Source organism: Panthera uncia, chromosome D4 (assembly GCF_023721935.1).
Source record: "Panthera uncia isolate 11264 chromosome D4, Puncia_PCG_1.0, whole genome shotgun sequence".
In the NCBI taxonomy this organism is placed as follows: Eukaryota; Metazoa; Chordata; class Mammalia; order Carnivora; family Felidae; genus Panthera; species Panthera uncia.
The window spans coordinates 23,677,448-23,695,618 of NC_064807.1; the positions used below are offsets into that span (position 1 = coordinate 23,677,448).

The 18,171-nt window shown below is 41.3% G+C and overlaps 1 protein-coding gene across 2 annotated transcripts in view; it reads right to left on the reverse strand.

Moving 5' to 3' along the window:
- Positions 1–18,171, reverse strand: part of FRMD3 (FERM domain containing 3) — a 320,391-nt gene that overhangs the window by 134,248 nt on the left and 167,972 nt on the right. For both annotated transcript variants that reach the window (XM_049649220.1, XM_049649142.1), the window contains exon 3: positions 5,949–5,991. In XM_049649220.1, coding sequence (XP_049505177.1) covers positions 5,949–5,991 — 43 coding nt within the window. The remainder of the gene's footprint in view (positions 1–5,948; positions 5,992–18,171) is intronic.

Sequence of the window (18,171 nt, forward strand, 5' to 3'; positions counted from 1 at the left end):
TGCCATAAGGGATCTCATTGATATTTTGATCTGAAAATTATCTGAAGGTATGCATTAATTTGCAAAAAAAATTGACCTTCGCAATATCAAATGAAAGCTAAGAAGTCTCCATTTACTGAACTCTTTATCTACTCCACAGTAAAATTTCAAAATTTATATAGATTTTGCACATTTCTTGTTATATTTATTTGTGAGTAATTTATGTTTTTATTTGTTATTGCTATTGTAAGCAATAGCCCTTTTTCCCATTACATTTCAGAAATAGTTGCTGCTTATGAATAAGTATTGTTTCAGGATATTAATCTTGTATCCAAGGACAAAAACCAGTATCAATTGTGGGTAGGGGGTGAGGAAGGAAGACAAGTAGAGAGCCTGGAGAGACCCAGAGGACACAACCACATTTAAGATGCTATATGGAGCTATGCAAAGGCATCCAGCACCCTGAACACCCTAGATTGGCTGAACAGAGTGAGGCATGGGAGCAAGACAAAGAAATCCTGGAGTAGTTTGGGGAAGTGTTGTGTTACGACTTTGAAGGACAGTGAAGGACACTGAAGAAATGGCCCCATGCTGTGTTTAAGCAGAGGAGCACCTTACATGGTGTACATAAGTTTTCCTGAGGCTGAAGCATGGCACAGAAGAGGCTGAGCAGTGTCTGCCTGTCCCAGTGGTAAATACAGAAGTGCTAAGAGCCAGTGAGTGAAAGGTACCTGGAGAGGGCACCACCAGAGTGACACTCTGTAGACGTGCAGGGCAAGACCATGGCCAGGAGCACAGGTCTTAGCAGCATATGCCAGCACACACTGAAAGGCCAAATGGGACCAGTCACATTCCGAGAGGATGCAGTGGGGAAAGAGGGCAGCAACCAAAGGCCAAGTCACAGAAGACAGGCCAGAGGAAGATTCAGAGGACTGGGCACAAGAGAGATGTCACCCTCACCGCCATGATGATACGTAAGCTTCCCCTGCCTCATGATGCCATTCTGGGAATGGAGAAAGAGGAAAAGCTCTCGGTATGGGAAAAATACCCCAATACGGAAGTATGCACTTTCAAGTGACTATGTTTAAATAATGAATTCACTGAGTAATTTCCTGAAAGAGATCAAATTCTAAACTGGCAGATCTTAAATTACCCTGAAGTGGCAAGACTGAACTTTTTTGTCCCCAAAGGAAAAGAGGCTCACAGCAAATTGAATTCAGTCATGGGGAAATAATGTCACATTTGTGCATGTCTGAGTCATAATGTATAACTTTTTAAAACCTCTTCATGCTAATACAGTTTTTGTGGTTAAATAGATCCTACAAGACATGAAAGTTCTGTTCTCTTGATGTGTGCTACTACATGTGAACACACTAAACTACATTCTCCAGTTATGGGAACAAGGCCAAAATCTGTAGGGTATAGGTGAGAACATTCACTATTCCTACATGGGAAAGAAAGACTCTGAAAACCAAACATCCAAAATATGCCATTTCATTTAACACTTAATCTGCAGACAACCCACTATCTGAATACTCTGGAAAGAAAAAGATCAAAGCACAGTCCACATTTGAACTTATGGACATGCAATGATGGAATAGGGAAGTGAAGAAGATATTCCCCTTAATACTGCCCAAATTATGTAGCCTACCTTCATTTTGACCTAGTCAACAAGGAACAATAAAAAGTTTGATCTGAAGGTTCCAGTTCCAGGAAGTACTGATTCATTGCACCCTACCCTGTCTCTTCCACTGAATGCAGCTATAAAACCTGGACAGAATGTGTACAGCAGCTACCTAAGGACACTGGAAAGTAAATAATAGTAGGTAGAGTGGAAAAGACAACAAGAATTCAAAGGACCACTGAACTGGTGTTGGATTCTCCACAGTCTTTTCCTATGGTATCCCCTGGAGAGATCTCTGAGATACTGGAAGGGCACCACCATGGATGGTGAAAGCTCCAAGAGAAGCTCCTAGTTAAGGCAAAGGGGGCTCTGGCAGCAACAGAGCAATAGCAAATGGGTTGGAGATTTTCTTGTCTGGAAGTTTTTTAACCTACTTTCTTTGATAATTACAAAAATTCTCAAGTTATGTATTTCATATTGGGTGAGTTTTGGTAATTCCTGGTATTTGAAGAATGAGCCCATTTCATCTAAGCTGCCAAACTTAAATGCCCAGAGTTGTTCTGTGGGGTCTGTAGTGATAGCCTCTCTTTCATTCCTGGTATTGGTAACTTGTGTCTTCTATTTTTTTTTTTTTCTTTATCAGTCTTGCTAGAGGCTCATCACTTTCTTGATATTTACAAAGACCAATTTTTTAAATTAATTTTGTTTCATGTATCCACAAACAAAGCAACTTGGCTGATTCTCCGAGTAATTAATGCTGATTCAAGAAGCCAGTCTCAAAGGATTGCATGCTTTAGGATTCTATTTATATGACATTCTCAAAGGACACAAACTATACTGACAGAACAAATCAGGGGTTGCTAGTGGTTAGGGGAGGAGGTGTGTGACTACAAAAGGAGAGGACAAGGGAGGTTTTGAGGGTGATGGATAGAGTCTCTACCCTGACTGTACTGGAGATTATACAAACCTGTATGTTAAAATTTATAGAACTATACACCAAAATTAGGTCAATTTTACCTTATGTTCATTTAAAAAGTAAAATTTAAGTTCAGAGGAGAAAAAAGACTTTGGTTTAAGAAGTTTTTCCACTTTAAAATGTATACCAAACTAAGGAGCTGTCCAACTAACTATTCTCTCAATTAAATATTTCTCTTCCTTAATATTTGGAGTCAACATAAAAATAAGTTTGATTCTGCCTATTTTCAACAAGATTCGGGGGAAACAAGCACTGTCATGTAACATTGTTGGGAATAACTTACTATAAGGTCTTTAAATGGATATTTATCACTAAGGAAATGAAAAATATGTATAACTTTTAATCCAACAATTTCATTTCTAAAAGGAATTTCTAATACAGATGTACTTGCATAAGATTCAAGAAAGTACATACAAGAATGTTTATTGTAGCATAATGTATAATAGCAAAATATTAGAAAATATTTTGATGTCTATTAATTATACATTCATGTAATTGTCAGCCATTTTTAAAATGAAGCCAGTCATCAATCACTGATACTAAAAAAAACAAAAACAAAAAAACAAAAAAACCACAAAAAAACCCTCTAAAATTACTAAAAAATAATAACATGAAGAAAAATGTTTACAGATTGATCTCATTTTTTGTTTATAAAAGGTCTCACATACATTGGGGAAGTTTATATATACATAAGAAATCCCAGAAGGATATACAAAATATTGTTAACAGTTATTTCTTCAGAGTGGGCTTGGAGATACAAGGGGGAAGAGAAAGGAAATAGTTTGAGTTTTAATTTTAAATTATTTTGAACTAAGAAAAAGCATGGACATTTAAAACCTATTTTAATACATGAGGTGTGGATATCTATGTGAGGTAATGGATATTAACTAATCTTACCATGGTAATCATTTTGCACCATATACATATATCAAATCATTATGTTACACATCTTAAACTTATACAATGTTACATGTCAATTATATCTCATTAAAATTGAAAACCTTTAAATAAAAAGTAAAATAAAAATAAAGTTTTAAAAAATACTAGTAAGAAATAATAATGCCTTTGTAGAGAGTTTGTTAATCAGGGTAGCTGACCTCAGCCAACCCTGGGAAACACCATTCCTAGAAACACCCATAGGTAAAGGTATCTCAATAGGGTCAGGGAAAAGAACCTGAAAGTCTACCATCAAACCATTCCTCCAAGAAATTTTGTCCTCAATGGCTTCTGAAAAGCAGTCAAAGTATAAAAGGATACCCAAGAAGGAAGTTGCCTGGAGTTCTGCAACCAGATACATCCTTTTTCGATGAGTTCCAGGAGTTGAACCCAGTTTCTCTGGGTTAACAATATACAAGCCCTATTTTAAATTTTTTTCTAATTTAAAGTTAATGTTTCCAGGATATACATATAAGAATAAAGAAATTCTTGATACTAAAAGACACCATCATCAACAACAACAAAACTAGATTTGTGATCTTGGGAAAATTACATAATTTCTTGTTCAGTAATGTCCTCAAAAATACAATAGACTGGGTGATGGACAAGACCTTTACCACTTCCTAGAGCTAGTGAGTCACCCCATCTGGTTTGGAAATTGAATTTTACACAGCTTTTATCCAGATTCAGATTTCATTTGTCATTAGACTGACATTACCCAGTAGTCAAATGTCAATCTTTAAAACATTTTTACCAAACATTATACATTTCCAGTTGGTTGTTCAGGTTTACTTAGCATGGGAACAAAGCTCTTAAGCAGCAAATTCTTTACAAATTACAAGGTTTTTTTTTTCTTCTAAGTACTGAAATACATCCGACTTTAAAGATATTTATATTTTTAAACTGTGTGTAGCCTAAGGAAAATATTGCATGACATTGAAGAACCAAAGTCAAAGAATCATTAAATATGAAAATAAGTTTACTGAAAAATTGTCTAAACACGTTTACATACATAAACAAAAATATCGAAACTTAGTAGCCAAGGGATAAAAGCTAGGCATCAGCAATTTTTTTGGACATGCTATTCACTCTTATTATCCTGCATATCATTCTATATGGAGCCTCCTGATAACTGTCCTGCTATTTCTTCTTGGATGCCTGACCCAATTCTATTCCAGTTACACCCCAACGCACTGACCTCTCTGGACTTCACATGTCCACTGCTGCCCTTGTTTTCACCTCATACATCTTTACTGCCAGCTCCCTGCAACAGCCATGGCTCCCAGCAGCCATGGGCATTAGCCTGCCACAGAACAACTTAGTTGTCCTTCTTGCATTGATCCAGAGTTTGTTTGCTCCTGAGACATAGGGGAGGGAAGGAAGAAGAATGGGAAGGGATAAAAAGAAGGAGGGATGGGGGGGAAGGGAACAAGAGAGGGAGGAAGGGGGGAGGTGGGGAAAGAGGGTTAAGCAATAAATGTATTAGTGGCTAGTTTGCCATCCGTGTTTGGTTTCTTCCTTCTTCCACTTAAAAGGCCTGCCCAGAATAATTTCTTCATATTTGAAAAAGGAAAGAATCCCCTGAATAATGATAAATGACATAATATGCACTAAACTGATTTCTGTTGAGAAACTGATTTATCGCCTACATTTCAGAGCCGTGGGAAAGTTGACATGGAGGGATAAATGGATTTCAGGGCAGGCAATGAATTTCTGAAATGCATTTCAGAAGCCCTCCTCCGAGCCATAAATAAAAGCAGGTTGCCTACAGCCTGGCACAGATGACCAGGACAAAACACCATGCCATCTAGGATCTAGTCAACACCCTCTTCACAATGCCCAAAGTAGATGACCAGATGTTCTAGAAAGACGTTAGAAAGACGTTTCCCAAGGCAACTTCCCTCTGTTTCCCCCCACCAAAAAAAAAAAAAAAAAAAAAAAAAAAGGCAGTTCAGAACATCATGAGGGCTTGAAAACAATTACTAAGGGGGAAAATTATTGTATGGAGTTTGAGGAGTACAAAAGAATAATACAATCTTCAATAAAGTTACTGGCAAGATTCTAGTTTCAAAATACACCTGTTTTCCTTATCCCCCCAAGACTGCACCTCCCATCCTGAACCACCTACTAGCAACCTCCACAATCCAAAGGAACCAGGTACCTGGTGATTATGTTGAACAGATACTTAGTCATCTAATTCCAACGTTCCTGTTCAAATATGAAATATGAAGGTAAGGTGATAGTGACTTCAAGGAAGGCAAAGGCCAGAAAATAAGAGAAGTTACACAGCACCCACTAAGAGAGAGAAGCCCCCACCCACACATGTTCATTTCCCTCCATCCATTTCTTCCCTGGCAGGAGAAACTTTGTTAAGAGACAGGACCTCTCTTTGGACATTTCATAGCAAAAGTGAAACCACAGATTGACACTTACATTTCATTTGCTTGGAGATGGACTTGTTAGGTTCAAGCCAGTGCTAGGAAGAAAAAAGCAGAGATCATGGGTCAAACGGCTGAACCATACACATGACACATACTTAATAACTAAAAGAAATTTAATACAGATAGTCTTTTTCCAAAGTACAGTCTTGGTTCCCATAGATATTCCTCAAGGTTCTGCCTTCTGAAGATCAATACAAACAATTCTGCAAGAAGAATACAACAGGCAAGGGTATAAATTACAGAGAATTAGTACTTTCTGAGTAGTGTATGAGTCACACAGTTGCTAAGAGAGAAGAACAAGGGAGAGAACATGCACTTCAATGGGATATTCTCACGGCTCCAGTGGACTCCTAGGTGATACAGTTCCATTGCTCTGGGCAAGTCACAGATGGCTGAAGACTTTGACATCCATGACCTCAAAGAGTCACAGTCCAAGACAGTTTCAGCACCCTGCTCCCCTGCCTGGTAGCCTCTGTTCAGGTGAACAGTGGGCCAAGCCAGCATTAGCCCCGTCACACAGAGGCAATTGTCCCTTTATAGTAGGGAGGAACAGAGGACTTTAAATATCTAACTTCAAAGGCCTGAGATCATCCAGAAGAAAAACCAACTGTACCACAAAACAAAGATGCCCAAAGACTTGGGTAGCTCAGAATGGTGTTAGTGACAGGCATTCAAAGCCGATACCATGCTGGGCCCAGTGGCTGGCTCATTCCACACCACGTGTGGAGGTCACTTCAACATGCTAAGAGCCAGGCGACTTTTGAGATCACTAACCAGGGTGTCCCTGAAGCCACTTGGGAAATGTCAAGAAGCGTCACTCTGTACACCTGCAGTTTATAAAGACACTATGAGGAGTGCCACTGGTATCCACCGGGAGATCAGAGAGCCCACACTCACCGGGCATCCCCCACGCTCAATACTAGAGACAAAAGAGGATGCTCACCATGAGTTGAGGCTTACACCCCATTTGTGCCATCCAGCAAGCCTCAAAGTTCTGTATTGTCCCTACCGTTTGATATCCATGCACAACCATGAAGTTTAATAAGCACTAGCGTTGGTTGAGGGCTTCCTAAATATCAGGTGTTACTCTAAGCAATTCCATGGGTCATCATTACCACCCCATTTACAGATGCGAAATCAGGGAGCTCAGAATATTAAACAACTAGCCTAAGGTCACCCAGAGAACAAATGGTGAGGCAGTGCGCAGCGGGATTCCAGAGCACAGGCCCTTAACCTTGGCCATTCTGCCTCCCAACAGATCAGTTTGCTCTAAAACATATTAGTCTCCTCAACAAACATCACTTCTTTCCCCAGGAGCTGAAAAATTGAGCAGTCAAATCAATAGTTTCCAATCCAGGGTGTCAGAGCTCTGCAACCTTCAAAAACAAGACTAGGGGTCTTTTAACTACGTCAGCATCGTGAAGAGAAAGGCACAGAAAACCGTGCCTTTACCTCTGACGTATCGCACAAACTGAAAGAGCAAGTTTCTTTGCTTCTGATCAAAACTCTATCAGTTCATCTTGAGAACGCTGTTTATCTCCTTTTTTCATTTTTTTAAATTGTGGTAAAATACACATCAAATTCACCATCCTAACTATTTTCAAGGGTACAGTTCAGGGGTATTAAATACATTCATAATGATGGGAAACCACCACCACCCACCTCTAGAGCGCTTTCATCTTGTAGAACTGAAACTCTAGTCCTAGGAAACAGTCAGTCCCCAGTCCCCTCTCTCCAGGCCCCTGGAAACCACCATTCTACTTTTGGTTATGTGTTTCTTTTTCTTATTTTAATTTTTTTAATGTTTATTTTTGAGAGAAAGAGAGAGAGAGAGAGAGAGAGAGAGAGAGAGAGAGATTGAGAAACAGCATGGGTTGGGGAAGGGCAGAGAGAGTGGGAGGCACAGAACCCGAAGCAGGCTCCAGGCTCTGAGCTGTCAGCACAGAACACGATGCGGGACTCAAAACCACGAACCGTGAGATCGTGACCTGAGCCGAAGTTGGACGATCGACCTACTGAGCCACCCAGGCGCCCCTTGGTTACCTGTTTCTAATCAGAAGTGACGCTTGGCATTTACACAGTTATAAATGAACAGTGGGAAATATATTGATCGCACAAAGTTATACAGCTAGTAAGTGGCCCGAAGTGTTTTACCTCTCTCTCAGTTTCCACAACTATAATACGGGAATAGCAATAGTACCTACCTTGTAGTGTTGTTGCAAGGATTTTAGAAGTTAATAAAAAGTGAATAAACATAAGACATTTACACAGTGCCTGGCAGATGAAAAATATCAATAAATGCTTGTTTGTGGATCCTGAGGATACTTAAGTACAGTTTAATTGGTAGACCACATCCCATGGAGGAGAATAATAAAAGGGGCTTCTGACGATTAAATTATTTTCTAGAAATAAATAGGGTAATTTAGAACTAAGGCAAGAAAAATACCTACGGAGATCAATACCTACTGCTATTGTTTCACAGAGGAGAATCACCAGTCACAAAGACTGAAGTACGCTTTCTGAATTCTCCTTGCTTGGCATCCTGTGAACTCCTTAGCTCTTCTCTGCCAAACTTCAACCTGCCGCTCTTCTTCCTCTCTGCCTCCAGGGAGGACAGGTACATTTCACTTTATGTGCCCATACTAGTTAGTCAATGGCAATCTCCCAGGGCTGCAAAGAGGGTTTCAAGGCTCAGTGAGAATGAGTGCCATGATGGATTGGCTATCTCTGCCATGGAGGGGTAGGGAATATTTAAGGTACATCTGCAAGGTATTTGCCATCCGTGCCCTGAAATAAATTTACTCAAAATTAACTGGCCTCCTCATTGTCCTACAAAATACACCCTGAAGTTTCTGATGGGTTCTGACCTTCCTTCTCCTCTTGGCCTATTCACACCCCATGCTTGCCTCTCAAACCTTGTGTATCTTGTTTTTTTTTTAATATTTGCTTTTGAGAGAGAGAGAGAGACAGAGAGACAGAGAGAGAGAATGAGTGGGGGAGGGCAGAGACAGAGGGAGACACAGAATCCAAAGAAGGCTCCAGGCTCTGAGCTGTCAGGGCTCAGACCCATGAGCTGTGAGATCATGACCCAAGCCAAAGGAGGACACTTAACTGACTGAGCCACCCAGGCACCCCAAACCTTGTGTGTCTTAATTACCTATGTCTACAGTGTGACCACTAAATATTCTTCCAGGACAATGATCCTTATGCAACAGTACAGTCATGGGGTGTAGAGCCCTAAGAAAAATAAGCCAGCAGTAGTCATGTGTCAAGGGATTATAGGAAATCATTTCTTCAGAAAGGGTCAATCTCTAGTATTTCTTAAAATCTAAATATCTGACTGGCCTATGGCCCAGCAATTTCTTTATCCCGCAATTTGTCCATGTGAACATAGAGGAACATAACAAGGATTCTCACTGCATAATTATAATACTACAATTATAAAGTATTAGAATGTTAATGGCCATCATCAGGAAAATGGTAAGCAAATCGTAATCTGTTCATATTCCGGATTCTGCAGTGTTTTATAGGAGGTAGATCTTTATGTGTTAACATGGTTAGATCTCTAAAGCACGCTGCAAGATGCAAACACTGAATTCAGAACTATGGCCACAGTCCCAATTCCTACACTGAAACACTCCAGGGAAAAGCAGCCATTCTAGACATCTGTCAGACACCCAGGGTGCCAACTATAAGCTCAAGGAAGTTCCCGGTTCCAACATTAGATCATGCTACATTCCTTTTGATATCATACTTTTTGAAAAGCTGGGTTTTTAGCGATTTCTGTGATAAAAAGCAAGTACCGTGCTAAAATAGGTGTGAGAGAGGCAATGAACGTGGTAATATTGGATCCGATCCCAGAGTCTGAGGAGCCATGGGGCGCCCAACAGGTACACACATCCTGTTAGTAAGTAATTGTGGTTAAGAATGAACTGAAAATACTATTTTCATGTATGTCACATTTTAAATGGCACTAAGTTGTTAGCACATAAATACTAAATTGGTTGGCTCTCGCTCTTATCAGATAGCACTGTCAGACATTCTTTTTACCAAGGGCACTGTGAAATAATTACTAAAATACTGACACAGCCATAAATCAACAATGTTTGAGAACCTCTGAACTATTGGTATCATAGAATTGATGTGTTTTCCAAGTAAAAGCTACACTAAACTACCATATATTTCCAAAGAATACATAATAAGCATCTCTATGTATTTTTAAAGACCTGAAATGATACACACTAAACTGATACCAGTGAGGTTGGGTAACAGGGAAGTAACAGGAATTTAGGGGTGTTGCTCAAAAGAAACCATGACTTCTGTTTTATCTGATGTTTTAACATACTTTTTACATGTATTCATGCATTACATGAATAATTAAAAGTCAATTTTTTAAAAAGGAAGCTAAGCTCTACTCAGAGGTTAAAGGTGGATTCTATGTAATTTAGACTCAAGAAGAACAATTTCATCCACAACAGGCAGATGCCAGGTCCAGCTGAGCCCCCAGCATTGGTCCAGCTCAGGAGCCAGCCTGGGTTCAAATCCCAGCCTGGCCACTTCCTCTGTTTCTTCCCTTACAGCAGCATCATGAGGTTGAAGCAGGTTAATTCATTAAGAAGTTCTGAGAACAGAACTTGGAGCATAGTGAAGGCTCAGGAAACACCGGCTGTTCTCATCTTCTGTGAGTTCACTCAGAGACACTCCCAAGTTGGTGCAACGGCCCCTCTCTGGTGAGCCCACCTCGGCTACTCTCTTCCTCCCACACTCCCTCCCCAACTGCCGCTTGCTCTACTTGAAGGGTAATTCTCCTACCTTTTTTCCTTCTTCCTTTTAGAGTTGGGCAATGAAGCTGAGTCTAGACCACACCAACAACTCCCGCTGTTACTATATGTACAGGTGGATCACACACCTGTGAGAAAGTAACCATGATGCTGTGTGCTTGGTAATTAGAAATAAGGCTCAGAACATTCTATCTTCCTTTCAATTGCCACTTGGGATATATGCTAGTTTTTGTTTTTGTTTTTTAAGTCTGTTTCCTTGCTGAAAACTGAAGTTCCCTAAGAGAGGTAGAAAGAAAAGCCTGCCAGCCAAATCTCTGAATTTGTGGCTAGTTTACAATAGTTGAAAACTTCAGTTCTTGAACTCTCCCTTAGAATAAGAATTCCAAAGACTAAAGAGGCTAAGACCCAACTATTAATTCTACCTAAGGAGCTTAAGAAGTAAGAGCAATCGGAGGATGCGTTCCCTCAGTGTGATCTGAAGGTATCAGGAATTTATCTGCAGAGATAACACCAGCGCTCTGCTCAGATCCCCTCGATGCCATTTTCTCCTTGGTTATATAGCACCCTGACCCTTTTTAGGAAGGCTGCCTTCAGGTTACTGGAATCCAATGCAGGGTGAAGAACGAGCCTCCCCACTCATCTGTTAACTGACAGGTTAAGAAGTGACTGGTATCCAAGATAAATACCTCTGCTCCTTCACCCCTTGGTCAGGACAACCCTAAGGCATAACCTACCACTCTTCCAGAGCTCCTGTTTGGCTTTCAGCCCAAGTTACATGCCACACGACTTTGCTCAACACCACACACTTGTGGGACCTCCTTCCCTTCCCTGTGCCAATCCCTCCAATCTCCTACAAGTCTTTCTTCCTGGGAACAATGCCTAACAAAACTGGAATTTTTATCTCAGGATCCGCTTCTGGGATCCAGAGGCAACACAGCTTCCCTAACTCCCTGCCCAAAACTGCCCTCCCACCATGGTATTTAAAATTCTTCCTTTGAAGGTTTTATTCCTTTTGCCTCAGGCTGGAACCCCAGTAACCTGTATATCCCCCAAGAGAGGTCCCAGTTTGACAAAGGTTTCAGTCTCGACAATCCAGCCTGACCACATTTGAAGCCACCTCTTAGAACAAATTTATTTTGATTGATAGCAGCTTGATGCAAAGAAAAGTCAAAGGAAGCCTCACAAAAGGGGTGAAAAGCAGAGTGCTGAATAACCCTTCTCTGTCCCCATTCCCTTCTCTGTGGTCTTGGAGGGGGGACAGATTCCAGGAACCCTAAGATTCCTTCAGTTCTCACATTCCATATTCTATGAACCTGAAGGATGAGATTATTGCCAATAAATGTTATCTCTTTAATTTTGCAAGGCCCAGCTGCACTTAGCCCTAAGAGATCATTTTTCTCTACCCCATCATAGAAGTGGTGCATTTCTTTTATACTTTCCAATTTTGGCTTCTTTAGGAGAAGTTGGGGGGCGGGGAGGGAAGGTGGGTGTGAGGTGGTGATTTGTGACTAAGTAGATTGATTTTTAATTTGGTAGCTGCTAAGCCAGGGGGAAAAAAAACAGAACTCCCAAAGGTAAACAATATAACACACTTGGTTATCTTCAAATGTTGGGCTTCTGTTGAAATTGATTCACAGAATAAATTACACACCTCTCTGTTATCTTTCTCAAAACCCTTGATGCCCTAAACCAGAATAATCCATAGCCCAGAGAAATGTGTTAAATAACCAATGGGGCTTTAAATAAGAATGAATGAATCTCCCAAACAGGAGATTGTCTTTCCCCTCAGGAGTAACCAGATTCAAAATCTGACCAATTCCCATCACAGCCCTGAAAAGATGGCCTGATTCTCACATCTCACCTGGACAAAGCCCTAGAGTAACTCAGTCTCCCTGCATTATCTAGCCAATTTATGCCATTTCTAGACCCTCTGGCCTCTGCAGGGGGAAAAAGAATGCCATCTGAATGCACTCAACCTCAACAGTGTTCTGGATGGCCCAGTTAAAGCTAGCCCCTAGCTATTTAGCTACCGGTAACCAATGGTTTCCACTCCAGTTTCAGTGAAATCTACAACACAATGCCAACAACAGCAAAAATGTCTATAGACCAGGCACACTCATGAGTTGTTGTCCTTCTGGAAATCAACCTACGCAAGAAAACCTTCACTGCTTCAGTGTAATGTATTTCTTCAACCATAACTGCTCTTGCATTCTGGGTTCTCAGGGATGAGCAAAATAGAAGTAACAGCTGGGAGAAGAAACACCATGGGAAACAGAGGTGGAAACAGCAAGCCTAAGAAAGCACCAGCACCATTTTCTTTTCATAAAGGACTAGAAAGCATAAATATTTTAGGTTTTGTGGCCCATATGGTCTGTCAGGACTACTCAACTCTGTCATCAGAACACAAAAGCAGCCATAAACAATACATAAATGAATAGAAATAGCTGTGTCCCCATAAAAATTTACTAAACAAATGGGGGCCATCCTGACCCTTGTGTGCCAAGCCCTGCTCTACATCCAAGAAATCCTTAATGTATACTTCAAGGAAAAAACAGTAGTACTCTGAAAATGCAACAGAGGTTGTAAAAATATCAACTGTTTAACATTAACACAAACTGCTGTTTATTTTAAAGTACACTAAGACACCAAAATGCAATTATAGAAGAAACGATGGGGTTCCTTCAAGCAGTGGAATTCGTCACCACGTAACACTTGCTGTCTAGCCGTAGACATTTCACATCGTCATCAAACTGGTCTAAGGTCAAAGATCTTCTAGCTGCCAGAGGCGCTGGGTGGCTCAGTCGGTTGAGTGTCTGACTTCAGCTCAGGTCATGATCTCACACTCCATGAGTTTGAGCCCCGTGTCAGGCTCTGTGCTGACAGCTCAGAGCCTGGAGCCCACTTCAGATTCTGTGTCTCCCCCTCTTTCTGCCCCTCCTCTGCTCATGCTGTCTCTCTCTCTCTCAAAAATAAATTAAAACTTTAAAAAAAAAAAAAAAGAAAGAAAAAGGAGAGGGGCACCTGGGTGGCCAGTTGAGTGACTTCAGCTCAGGCCATAATCTCGTGGGTCATGAGTTTGAGCCCCACTTAGGGCTTGCTGCTGTCAGCGCAGAGCCTGCTACAGATCCTCTGTCTCCCTCTCTTTCTGCCCACCCCCACTCATGCTCTCTCTCTCAAAAAATAAAATTAAAAAAAAAATCTTCTAGCTGCCAAACACACGAAGCTTTCAAACTCTTTAAAGCATGTAGTAAAAGATCTGTTATATGTTGGTAACATGGACTAATGCACTTAAATAACAGCCCTGTGGCATAGGTACCATTAGTGTCCCCGTCTTACAGATAAAGAAATTGAGCATAGGTTAAAGAGGCTGCTTAAAGTCATACAATCAGCAAAAGGCAGAGTCAGGACTTAACCCGGCCTTCCTGGTATAAAAGCTCTTAGATCTTGAGCAGTAATGTCTCCCCTACTCCTTCCTTCTTGATGTTTAACACTGGAGCCCATTCTCCTTATATTAAGTCGACCAGCTACCCTTGTTTCCAGAAGGTCTCCCTCTCCTCATTCTATTATTTCTGCTCTAAATGTTCCTGGTTGGTCTCCTCTACTGGCTTCTCCTTCTGGACATCCTTTTTTTTTTTTTTTAATGGATGTTCTTTAGCCTTCAGATTCTCCTCTTATTCTCTAGTCTTTTCCCTCAGCTCTGCAGTCTCTCCTCAGGGTTTTGAGGTAATGAAGACCTCACATGCTCCAAAATCTCCATCTGTGGCCTAAACCTCTTCATTAAGCTTCAGATCCAGGCTCACAACTATAGACTGAACAACTCTACCTCATCATCTCACAGTATCCCAAACTCAACATGTCCAAAACTTACCACTTCTTCCCCAAACCCTCTTCATACAGTTTATTTCGTAAGTGACTCTACCTGTACTTGGAACTCAAAAGGGCTCTGTAAGAAACTCAAACACCCAGATGGACAGGCTCTGTGGAGAAGCCCAAAACCACATGCAGAGGGAGGGGGCCCTCAAGCCCCACCTTCCAGCCACCCCCATCAAGGTTCCAGGCATATGAATGAAAGGACGTTGGGCCCCCTGCCCTCCAGAATAGTTCAGCCACTAGCTGAATACCACTGACTGAGCCCAGTCAACACCATGTGGAACAGAAGAAACATCTAGTTGAACCCTGCTCAAATTTCTGAACCCCCAAATCCTGGCATATATAAAATTGTGTTCCTTTAAGCCCCTGAGTGTTTGAGGAGACTTGTTACACAGCAGTGGAAAACTAGAACTCTTACTCCTTGTTGTAGACTGAATGTTTGTCCTCCCCACCCCCACCAAATTCACACATTGAAGCTCTAATCCCCAATGAGATAGTATTTGGAAGCAGTAACTTTGAAGGTAATAAGGTTTAGAAGAAGTCATGAGGGTAGAACCACATGATGGGATTAGTGTCCTTATAAGATTAGGAAGATAGACAAGAACACCTGCATGCTTTCCCCACCCCCCACCCAAGTGTGCACACAGGCAAAAGGCAACACTCTGCAAGCCAGGAAGACAGTTCTCACCGGGAACCAAATCTGTTGGCATCTTGAACTTGGACTTCCCAGCCTCCAGAACTGCGAGAACTAATTGCCGTGCATGAGCAGGTGTTTTCTTCTCGCAGCCCAAGCTAAGGCACTCCTCATTATTCCTCTCCGTGGACAGAACACAATTACAGTTCAACCTTTAAATGACATTTTCTTGAGCATACATGAAGAAATAAACATCTGCTCAAATCGTCATTTCCCAACCTATACTGCTTTTATTTCTCCAAGTTATACATCATAGTTACATTCTAGTCTTCTTCTCAGCTTGACTTAAAAATGTTCTCTAGAGCTATTTGAAACTTCCAAACCTGCTGGTTTGCCGTCAGCTCTGATGTTCTTGCCTTCTGGAAGTCCAGTGAGAGCTTCTCTAATGGAAGGAACTTAAACCTCATCAACCTAATTGATTTGTGCCCTCTTCTGAACCAAGCCCAGGAGGTTCCCACCACCAAGGAGGAAGACTGAGTCACCTTGGATATCCTCCTGGTTTTTCCCAACTCACATAAGAATAAAATGGCATTTTTCACCACACTTATTCCTGTGTCTGCCAATTGGCCCAGACAAGATAAACAGTTCATGTGCTTGCTCCTCCCTCTACTAAAATTATGACATCCCAGTTACCTAAATGACTTACAGATTGCAACCTGTCTTTATCAGGCATCCTCATCCCTTCCTAGGAGAGGACATCCAGTGTAGACAGTGTCTATTGTGAGCAATCATTTTAGTTAAACACCAAGTTCTGCTTTCTGCTGGAGGAATATGACAATTTCCCCAAATCTGTCAAGTTAATACCTTGGGCCACAATTGAAATACTACACAAAATATCCAGTTTTCTTTTTTTTTTTAATTTTTTTTAACGTTTATTTATTTTTGAGACAGAGAGAGACAGAGCATGAACAGGGGAGGGGCAGAGAGAGGGAGACACAGAATCTGAAACAGGCTCCAGGCTCCGAGCTGTCAGCACAGAGCCCAACGCAGGGCTCGAACTCACGGACTGTGAGATCATGATCTGAGCCGAAGTCGGTCACTCAACCGACTGAGCCACCCAGGCGCCCCAAAATATCCAGTTTTCAAGCTGTTAAGATAACTGCTATGTTTCCTGTAACGTGAATGCTCTAAGTCCTTTCCCATAAAGCCAAGTTATTTGTTCATACCTTCTCCCCAAATAGGCATCCAAATGGTCTTGAGTTTTAATACCCCTGAGACTTTTTTTTATTTTATTTTTTTTTAATGTTTATTTATTTTTGAGACAGAGAGAGACAGAGCATGAACAGGGGAGGGTCAGAGAGAGAGGGAGACACAGAATCTGAAACAGGCTCCGGGCTCCGAGCTGTCAGCACAGAGCCCGATGCGGGGCTCGAACCCACAGACTGCAAGATCATGACCTGGGCTGAAGTTGGACGCTCAACCGACTGAGCCACCAAGGTGCCCCACCCCTGAGACTTTAAAAACAAAATCGGACAAATTCATGACCAGTGACCTAAAGCAGCAGTACAAACCTTCTCCAGTGCAGGGCTGCCCTAAATCTTAGGTACCACTCTTGATCCTAGTTACAAGCATCTGTGGGACAATTATCCCCAAGAGCAGGAAGCAGCCTTTCAAAGGCAGGAGCAGCTGGTGGGACATAATGCTGTCTGGCTTCCTGGCACCATCCCCAGAGTGAAACCTAAAATCATTGGGATTTTTTTATTCTATTCTAGATCCTCCCCAAAGGTGCCTCTAGAAAAAGCAAACTGCCCTAACGTAGAAAAGGTCTTTTCTAATTATTAATAAAACTCATTGATAGGTTCACTAGTTCTTTCTGGCTACCAACATTAAAAACGCCAGGGCTGTAATTATATCTGCATAAAGAAGGCATGTCTTTCCATTTATGATATCCCAGGTCATCCAATCAGAAAGTATATCCGGTGGCCACATGACCTACAATGCCCAAACACAGAATGGTGGAGGAGATTGTCCCAAAGGTGTCAATTTCTAAAGGGAATTTGTGGTCTTTGAGGATGAATCGGAATGGCCCTGAAGTTAGAAAAGTCAATGATACTGACGCAGGTGGGTTAAGCAGATGCTTAGATATAGGGAAGTTAAAATCAAAAGCACTGGGCCCAATCTGCCTGCAGACCGTAAACCAACACTACAACCTAGTCCTGGAAGGAGTCCTCCTCTGACTGGGCTGGTGGGGGAGGGGGTACTTCCTCAGTTCTAAAACACTGGGGGTGACTTCCCCCTAGCTGGGTTTGGGAAAGGGGAAAAGCCAGAAGGGAAATCTAGGACAATGGACATCCCAAACCATAGCCATAGAAAAACAGAGTTATGAAATCCAACTATTTCAAAACTTCAGCTTTCCAAAGAGAAGTTACCCAAACACCTGAGAAGCAGTGGAAAGAAAGTTACATTGAAGAAAAAAATGCCTGGACTTAAGCCAAGTACTACTTTTTCCTTCTAGAATTATTCCTTCTAAGACTTCTAAACTTCTAAGCCCAGCTTTCTCCATCAGTAAAATGAAAGGAATAATCACGTAACTTTTCCCTAATCTCAGGCAACTAAGATTATAGGAGTTCTTGAGAAGAACAATATGGTGGAAAGTGGAGGGGATTTTTACCGACTGGTATTCAATCTACCCCTCCCTACATCAAATTTTTAAAATAATGGAAATTCTGAGCCCTTGTCATTAAAATAGCAAAAGATAGTCATCATTTACTGATTCAGTCCTCATCACTCTCAGAGCATATGGGGCATGAGACATCTTGTCAAACATATGGTGTTCCAAATGTAATAGTGCTAAATATTTAATATTCCACAATGGTTTACTGTAAATCAAGTTGTGAAGAGTTGTAGGCAAACCACCAACTCCCATAGCA